This window comes from Rattus norvegicus, chromosome 12 (genome assembly GCF_036323735.1).
Source record: "Rattus norvegicus strain BN/NHsdMcwi chromosome 12, GRCr8, whole genome shotgun sequence".
In the NCBI taxonomy this organism is placed as follows: Eukaryota; Metazoa; Chordata; class Mammalia; order Rodentia; family Muridae; genus Rattus; species Rattus norvegicus.
The window spans coordinates 11,184,039-11,193,924 of record NC_086030.1 but is presented as its reverse complement, the minus strand read 5'-3'; the positions used below and the strand labels follow the sequence as shown (position 1 = coordinate 11,193,924).

Genomic DNA, 9,886 nt, shown 5'->3' with positions numbered 1-9,886 from the left:
CAAACACCTCCCAAGCACAAGCCAAATGCAAAGAGATCCTTGATTAAGCAGGGCAGGGGGACAAGGTGGCTGAATCTGCACTGGGCGGAAGCATCAGCAAACAGCTTTGCTGGGGAAAGGGGAGGTCTGTGTTAGAACGAGCTAGGGCACGCTGGTGAGGTCTGGCTGGGTATTTTAGTTATCGGGTTAGTCAAAACAATGGACTCTGATTGCTGGACCTTGGTGTTCGGTCTCAGGAACGAGCCAATGGCCAAATAAGGGGCCAGACCTTGGTGACGAGCTTCAGGAATGAGATCTAACAGCTCAGCAGGGGGAGAAGGGTAAAGGGACAAAGTCTGTGAGCGCCTGTGTGTCATGGTCGGCCTGCTAGAGCTCTTCACTCTGTCTCAGAAGAAAGGGGCAATTTATAATAATCAGATGAATCCATGAGTTTAAAGAGTCAGGTTTCTGTCCCCTGAAAAGAGCATGATGCATTTATAGGTTTTAGTAAGGAAAAGAGGTCAAGTATCTTAAGCGACATAGTGGGAGTTTCTAAAGTGTCTCTAAGATGGATAGAGTACATAGTTTCAAAGTAGGCTTGAGAATTAGGGTACTATCAGACAAGCTTTTAAAGTCGATTTGGAAGCATAGGTTGCCTGACAGTCCAGAAGGGGCAGGCGTGATTAATTACAGGGCACAGTGCGTGTGACCACACCCATGCAGCTCCCTTTGAGATCCTCCTTCCGGGCTAACTCTACGTCTACTGAGCAGGTCAGATGTGGGCTCTCTCCCACTGCATGCACAAGTTCATAGATCTGTGTGTGGGGTTGGAGGGATGGCCAGGCCATTATATAGAGGACCTGGACTTGGTTCCCAGCACCCACATGGTGGCTCAAACTCCCTATAATTCTAGAACCAGGGGACCCAATGTCCTCTTCTGGTCTCCTCAGGTACCACATGCATGTGGTACACAGACATACATGCTGGCAAAATACATGCAGAAGAGGGGAAAAGGTTCTTTTGCATTATAGCCTAGGAGACTAGTCTTGTTTAGAATTCAGATTACTGAGCAAAGTCAAATTCTCCAAAAGCATACAGTGTTGGAGGTGATTAAAAAACCAGTAGCCATATTGATTTGAGCACACTGAGTGAAAAGTGAGACGTTCGAAGGGTGAAGGCTGCTGCTAACAGAGCGAGACTCTTCCCATCGTTCCAAAGGAAGCGTGGGAGGCACCGGCACAAAGACTATACTAGGGGAAACACTTGGCAAATGTCTAAGGAGCCAGAGGCTAACAGAGGAGCTGGTGAGCTAGGGGGAGTGAGCGAGAATGCTAACTGCACATCACACTCCGACAGGGAGTACTGCACTCTACAGATTCAAAGATCATCGTTTCCTGAAGAATTCACCATCTTTCCACTCCAAGTGACCATTCCAATCAAATGCTCTGTAAACAAGGCCCTCCCGCCCAGAGCCGCCCCCTCAGCCCCAGGGCCCTGGCCTGCTTATTCTGTAGCCTGAAGCCAGCAGACTCTATGGGCGTCTCTTACTTCTCAACTACGTTTCTCTGTACCTCTAGGCATTTTTGTTTTGGCCTTTAAGTGAAGATTTCTCTGATTAAAAATTCCAGACTTTTTTTTTTTAATTTCAGGTATTTCTTCACATTTCATAAACAAACTCCCGGAAATGGAAGACGGTGACCAGTCACGCAGATCCGAACTCAACCATCCACTTTTCGTACTTCTCCAGGTCTGCCGCAGAGACAGACTTGGCGATTTTCTTCAGCGCCAGCTCCAAGTCCCCTCTGGTGACAGGCATCTGCAGCTCCTCCTTGGACAGGGCCCTGATCTCTTCTGGACTCAGGCCGTTGATGCGCCGCCTCATGGCCATCAGAGAAGCATCTCTGCAACCAGACCAAAGCAGTCAGCAGCCTACCTGCACCCGCTCTCAACACTTCAACGACAAAGTCACCACAGTAACTGAGGACGATGTTATGTGTGCTTTCCAGACACCACTCAGAAGTCTCCAGTCCCATCCTGAAGTTTCAGAAGCGGTTCAAAACCAATGCAAAAGCTGGGGAGATGGCTCAGTTGGAATAGTGCTGGCTATCTAAGCACGAGGACCAGGGGTTCAAGTCCCACCCCCACCCCCCAAATGTTGGGTATGTTGGCACAGGCTTATCATCCTAGGCCTAGGGACGTGAAAACAGAAATCCCTAGGGCATGTTAGCCAGCTAGCCCAGCCTACTTGGCAAGTCTTAAGGCCACTGAGAGACCTTGTCTCAAAAACCAGGGAGAGGCCAGGGGTGGTGGAACACACATTTAGTCACGTAGTCAGAAGGTGCAGACCTCTGATTTTGAGGCTAACTTGGTTTACCTAGTCAGCTAGAGATACACAGTGAGGCCCTGCCAAAAAGAAAAGAAACCCAGCCCTAGTCACCATACAAACAAAATCAGGTGGCCGGCACCTGAGAAACAACATCCAAGATTGATGTCTGATCTCCAAGTGCACAGGCATCTGCACACATTCATATACCTGCAAATACACACACACACACACACACACACACACACAGACACACAGACACACACACACACACACACACACACACGCACACACCCCAAAATAGGACAGGAGTTGGGAAGTATACTATATCGCGGAGGCCCAGGACAAGCTCAGCTAGTACCAGGCCTTCTTCTCGGTGCCTCAAAACAGCCTGGAAGTTTAGGAAGAGGAAGTCAATTTTGGAATGAAGAATTGCATGCTTGGAACGGACATCTGGCTAATGTTAAAATGTCAAGTTTACAACCAATAAGTCAGTGTACCGCCTCGGCAAATGGAGTGAAGGCAGGGAGGGATGTGACAGTCTCCATGTACAGGTCCCTCAGAGGACGTCTGTGGGATGCTTCTCCTGATCAACGGTAAATAAACACGAAGCCGTAGAAGAAATGGCTGAGTTCTCATCAAGGCCTACTAGGAGGACGAGAAGCCTCACCTTCAGGTCTGCCAGTGTTTTACTACAGAGATGGTGGAAACTTGAGGGCGTGAAGCCTCTGGACTCAAATGCAGGAAACACAAGGGAGACAGGCGCTAAAACTTTAAGGGAAAGCACAGAGACTAAGTACGCAGACTTCTCCATAAGAACTAAAAGTTCTCTCTTTCCAGTGATGGATCTAAAACCACGAGGTCCTTAGAGTGGATGGGAACTGAAAACTGTGTCTCCTCCTCAATGAAACGGATCAACTTCCTTCATCCTCACGTGGTCCAAATTCGCCCAAGAAAGCTGCACACTGTTGCTTCCACAGTGCGGCTGTGTGCCACCCTAAAGCAGATTAGTGTGGGGTTGCTCAGTTCTGTTGCCGAGGAAGACACAGTGTTTCTTACGGCAACCAAAAACCTACGTGAGGAGTGGAGATAGAGCTCACTGGTGGAGCACTTGTCCAGCGCTCGCAGGCCCGTATTTGGCGCCCGAAACTCTAAGAGAGCGTCTATACGCCCAGCTTCTGAGACACAGGCGGGAGGAGCATGAATTTACAGCCTGGGCGAGAGGACCTGGAATCAAGAATGGACCGAGAGGAAGCAAGTCATCCATCGTATTATGTACGTGTTTGTCAAACAACCATCAAGGTGTGTGTGAAGGGAGTAATCTGGACAACATGACAGCGTGTATGCTTTTAGGGCTGACCATTTGGGTCCTGCACCCGGGAAGACTGTCTCTCTGCTCTCAGCGCTCCTTGGCTGCCTGCTGGTCTGTGTGGGACTGGAGCCTCCTGAGCTCAGCCGCGTGGGTGTTAGCATGGCTGTCGTTTCATGTTTAGGCAGTCAGGTTGGTGGAAGGGAAGGGAAGGGAGGCCAGTGTCGTAGTTATATTAAAATCTCAAAAAAAAATTTTTTTAAAAAGAAAATAAAGCTATTTAAAAAGAAAAAAATACGTGCAAACCTCCAGGAAACGGGGTGCTGCCTTCAGGTTTGGGGCTAACACCTCTTACTTTAAGACCAGCTGTCCTACACATCCAAACTAACGTGTGGGCTCGGCCACAGGTCACCAGGACATACCTGCAGATGTTAGTTATGTCAGCGCCCGAGTAGCCCTCCGTCTTCTCAGCGATGTCCTCCAGGTGGATGTCGGGGTCCAGCTCCACCTCCCGGAGGCTGATCTTCAGGAGCTCCGCCCTTCCTTTTGCTGTGGGAAGATGGAAGGTCTCGTGTAAACTTACTACTGCTTCTGCTGAGGGATCCCCTTTAAACACCCAGGAGAGAAAAGCAATGTAAAGAGGAGACCAAGACAGCGAGGCCCCCAGCACTTCTATGTGTCACTCGATGCAGTCTCTCTACTTCCTATACATGGTCACAGAAACCTGAGGGGACTTATTTCTCCTAACAGATGCCAGAGGAGAACCACAGCTCTGAGCTCTCTATGAGCTCAGATAAATGCTGCCTTCAAAGCCGCAGACGGCTTCGAACGAAAAACATCAGGGGGATGGGTGCAGAGGCAGCTCAGCAGAGCCTCTTGCAGAGGACCTGGGTTCAATTCCCAGCACCCACATGTACCTCACACCTTCTGTCACTCCAGTTCCAGGGACTCTGACGCCCTCTTCTGGCCTCCACAGGCACTGCATGAATGTGGCTCTAATACCTGCTGGCAAAATACCTCAACACACAGAATTACTTTTTTTTTTTTTAAAGATTTATTTATTTATTTATTTATTTAATGTACAGCATTCTGCCTGCATATGTGACTGCAGGCCAGAAGGGGGCACCAGATCTCATTACAGATGGTTGTGAGCCACCATGTGGTTGCTGGGAATTGAACTCATGACCTCTGGAAGAGCAGTCAGTACTCTTAACCCCTGAGCCATCTCTCCAGCCCCCAGAATTACTTTTAAAATAGAAAAACTATTTGGTCTAGTTGGTCAAAAGAGACAGATGGAGGATAACTCCTCAGAAGAACCCTGTTCAAATGTTAGGATGGCAGACTTAAGGAGGTCTGTCCGTGGTTCAGAAAAGCTAAGACTTAGCAGTGAGCACAAACAGCTCCCGGGTGCACTAGTTCAGGGACACCTGGTGCCAGCATGGTTTCCCCCCGTGCTGGCTCGGACATGGCTCTGTGCTGAGTTGCTTGGCTTTCTGTTGCTGTAGTTTGAGGTAGACCCGCTTGAATAAAACACTATGACAGGCCATGACAGGTTTACCTGGGTCTCTCTTTCCTAAGATAAAAAATAAGGTTAATTTTCCTCAACTGTTATTTTAAGAAATGTTAAATATTAGAAAAAAAGCCCTTTACATCTCCTCACCATTCACGGGGTGCTAACAGTACTACAAACTCCCTACCCTACACACACACACACACACACACATACACACACATACACACACATACACACACATACACACACACACACATACACACATACACACATACACACACATACACACACATACACCACACACATACACACACACACACACATACACACATACACACACATACACACACATACACACACATACACCACACACACACACACATACACACACATACACACACATACACACACATACACCACACACACACACACACATACACACACATACACATACATACACACACACACACACACATGAATTGAGGGCTGGCTGCAGGTGACATTATACCCACAGGTTCATGAGCGTGCAGTTCCTGAGAACGAAGGCATATAGACTTTTTCCATTATCAGGACAACAGCAGGGCCTCGGTAAGCTCCCGAAACACAAAGTGCAGGGCCCTGCCCGCTGGCTTCCGGGAGGCCAGCCCACCATGTCAGGTATTCACGCCACACCTCAGCATTGTCTCAGTAGAGTCCGCCCCTACCGATTTAATCTTGATTCGTTCTATCTTTCATAGAACTACATTTATATTTCTTCTCCCAATTCCTAACATCAAAGCATTTCCACAGAATGTCTGAGGTGGTCTGTTTACAGAGCGGTAAGAGCCTTGAGATGCTCTGGGGGAGCAGCAAGGTGGGGAGAGCTGTGGCTGCTGCTGACAGCAACGACACACACGATGACAATGATGATTTCTATGAAGGCCTGCAGAGCAACAGCACCCTGCCCGCCTGCTGCCTGCCTGCTGCCTGCAAGGGGGGCGGGGGGGGCTCTCTGGAGATGAACAGATCAGTGGGATAGAAATGGGAGCGAGGTGGGCCCTAGGCTCCAGGGATGAAAGGTGGGATGGGCAATAAAGAAAAGCAAACCTGTCCTCAGGGAAAATGAGATCCGGTTTCCCCCATACTCTACGCAAAACTCAGTGCCGATCCATTACAAGTAAAATAAGTGTAAAATTAAAAGCATTTTCAGGAAATACCTAGGAAAACAGTTAATGATCTCAGGGAGAACTCTCAAGATGCAGGTTTTTAGAGAGGAGCTGTGGGGCTGCGGAGACAGCTCAGCAGACAAACTGTTCACCACGAAAGCATGAGGACCCGAGTTTGGATCCCTGGCGCCCACATCAAAATCTTGGAGGGGCAGCATGAACCGTGATCCCTGAGCTGGGAGACAGACACGGGTCCTGAAGGCTCACTAGCCAGCTAGTCTAGTCAGTCAACAAGCTACAAGCAAGTGAGAGACCCTGTCTCAAAAAATGAGGAGGGTGACAGAGGAAGACACCTAACACTGACTGCTGGCCTCCAGAGGCACATGCACAGCACTCATGCACACATGATCACATGCATGTGGCTATACACCACACACACACACACACACACACACACACACACACACACACTAAAAGCACAAGGGGAGAACTTACCATGCAGAGCACGCTTGAATCGGGGACTCCAATTATCACAAGAACTATGCCCCCAAATATTCTTATGTTGAAGTCCTAACTCCAAGTCCTTTGGAGTTTGACTACACTTGGTGACAGGTTTTTAAAAGATCTCAAAAGAGGTCATGCGACTGTGCCCGCACCCAGTGTAACTGGTGTCCTTACAGAGAGGTTAGGGCACAGACATACTCAGGAGGAAGGTCATGTGTGGCTACCAGAGGAAGATGGCAGGCAAAGAGCAGGGTCTACCAGGCAAATAGCAGTGTCTCAGAGGGAATGATGGAAAGTGGAGTAAACCCTTGCTTGCTCAAGTGACTTAGCAGCATTAATTCTGAGGGGCGCACAGCTAGTCTGCACTGTTGGTGACGTCCCCGCAGTCTTGCTGGGGAATACCTGTAGCACAGAATCACTGAAAACAGGAGCATTGGCTCCCTCCCTAGAGCCTGGACAGCCACTTTAGAAGGGAACACGGTCCTCTCCTAGGTCTACAGATGTCCCACAACTACGTCAGGATGAGAAGACCTGGCATCTGTCCCTTCATCCTATGTCTGTCCTCCCGGATGGCTTATCGTCTGGGCAGATTCAGCTCACCCTGCACGTAGATAGGTTAAGGATTAGGGAACTATTTTGTCTCATTCAGGGCTAATCTCACAGAGATGTGCCTAGTCTCTCATCCCCCTTCAAGGTAAAGTCCTCTCCCAGCCACACTGACCACCAAAGGGATGAGGAGAGGCAGCGCCTGTGCCCAGGAGTGTCCATGTCCCTCCCTGGGTTCCCCTCTCCTTTGTTCCTCCTTCCCTGTGTGCAGAACCAGCTCTGTGGTGGAGAAGCTGGCTTTAAACAGAGCTTCCTCTTCTCCATTTTCCCATTGCTAAATAACAGGTTGTTTTGGTTTTTTTTTAAATCTCCGACACATGTTCGTGAGAGAGATCTCCTACCACAGCATGCACCCCACACCCGGGTTCCATGACACATTCTGGTCTTTGTGACCCGTGTGCAAGTGCATTTCTGTTGTTTAATGCAACGAGGCTATGTTTAGACAGTAGAAGAGCGCACAGCTTAGAAAGGAACTACATCTGCATGTAGAAACACGCTGAGCAAAAGCAGCAGAAGACAGACACCATTTTGTGACTGAATTTATGTAAAATTGCAAAAGAAATAAAACTGTTTGGAAATATATTATTAAGTGATACAAATTACGAGGAAAAACAATAAATCATTTTTATAAAAGGAACGACAGCGGTTAGCAGCGGGCCTGGAAGGGAGTGTGCTTGGGAGGACACTCTGGGGACTGCTGAGTTCTGAGGATGTCCTGTTTCTTTCCTAGAAGCGGGGACAAGAGCATCTGACTTGGCAATTACTGAATAAACAGAGAATGCTAATAAACGATTCGGCCCCGAGTTCACGCACACAGAGCCGAGTGAGACAAGCTGGCACGAACAGTCACAGTGGGGAGACAACAGCAAACACTTCCAAATGCTTAGGAAAGAGGAAAGAAAGGACAAGACTCGGAACTCTTCACCCCCAGGTACCATGTTCTGGGGATAGGAATGAGCCTGGGGGCCTATGGGACAAACACATTCAGGTCACGGGTCCAGAGACACAGTCAGACACTCGTGATGGCAGGGTCTTAAGTCCCTTCAGCCAGTGCTCTAGGTAAGATCGTCTCATAAGCTCAACCAGCAATTAAACACTACTGTAAGAAAACGAAATGTGTTTAAATCCTAAGATTATCAAAAGTAGCAGAATAAAAGTGACAGACAGGACAGGTGACATAGAGCAGGGCCTGTGAGCTGAAACTACCAATTAATTACATTAGATAGCCTGGAGGCCAAGTCTCAGGAGAGATCAAGTAATATGTTTGTTACAAAGGTGCAGCTTCAAGAGTCATAGACAAGGCTTCCCTCGCTTTCTGCCATGGAGAAACAGCTGACGCCCGCCAGATCAGCCCTCCTATGGCAAACCACTATAAACTTATGTGAAGCCACGAGGCCAAGTATTTTCATATCTGGGTGTTCACCAGCCTGTATGGCTACAGCCCTGTGTGTGCAACGCCTGCGAAGGCCAGAAGATGGCTTTGAATCCCCTGGGACTCAAGTTCCAGGGGGTTGTGAGCTACCGTGTTAGCGCTGGGAATCAAACCAGGGTTCTCCCGAAAACCACTGGCCATCTTTCCAGCCCTGAGGAACTGACGAGCAGTTTTCTCAGTCTTGCCTCTGAGTGCCAGCAGGGCTGCCCTGTATAGGAAAGCAATACCCAGACGCTCTACAGCATGCAGCATGGGATATCAATCACAGGGCAGAGTAAGACACAGAAAAATGCAAATAAATGAAGAAAACGGAAAAGCAGTGAGTGGAAGCGGCGTTGTCTAAAGGTTAGAATAGCTGCCATGAAGTAGGAAGTGGTAATCTAGTCCTGAGTAAACGCTGAGCTAAAGTGCAGAGGCCAGGGTAATGTATCCTCTTACAGTTTCTGTGAATCAGGAATCTAGAAGCATCTTATCTACAATGTCTGGTCCGGCGTCTGTGATGACTGATTTATATGTTCAACTTGGCTGGGACCAAGTGCCTAGGTGCATGCGGAGTTCTACCCTGGGGGTACATGTTTAGGCTGGTGACTGTGAGGAGGGCCAAGAACCTTCTCCACAGTGGGGCTGGGCCTCACCTCATCAGCTGAAGGCTTCAGTTAAAACATTGGCCTCGCCCAGAAAATCGGAGCCTGGAGGCAGACAGGCTTCTCGATTAACTGCGCATGACATCAGCTCTTCCTGGGTCTCTACCATGGCAGCTCACCCTGAGCTGCGCACTTGCCAGCCGCTGTGGTTACATGAGCCATACCCTGAATTACTCCATCCACCAATCTCTATCTCTCTCTCTCTCTCTCCTCTTCTCTCTCACTCTTTCTTCCGGCACCCCACCATCAACACGCAGACAGACAGAGAGAGAAGCAGATGGACAGAGAGATACACTCTATAGGTCCTCTTTCTTTGTCCGACTCAGAGCATAACCTAGTTTCCTTCCGTTGCTATGACGAGCTATTCCGACCCAAAGTGACTTATCTGAAGAACGGGTCCATGGCTCCCATGTCCCAGTCCCAGTCCATCA

General features: G+C 48.8%; 1 protein-coding gene across 6 annotated transcripts in view; it reads right to left on the bottom strand.

Annotated features, from left to right (window-relative positions):
* Positions 1-1,594: 1,594 nt before the first annotated feature.
* Positions 1,595-9,886, bottom strand: part of Katnal1 (katanin catalytic subunit A1 like 1) — a 61,396-nt gene continuing 53,104 nt past the window's right edge. For all 6 annotated transcript variants that reach the window (XM_006248817.5, XM_017598482.3, XM_017598481.3 and 3 more), the window contains 2 exons: positions 4,034-4,160; positions 1,595-1,880 (listed from right to left, as the gene is read on the bottom strand). In XM_006248817.5, coding sequence (XP_006248879.1) covers positions 1,682-1,880; positions 4,034-4,160 — 326 coding nt within the window. In that variant the 3' untranslated portion in view covers positions 1,595-1,681. The remainder of the gene's footprint in view (positions 1,881-4,033; positions 4,161-9,886) is intronic.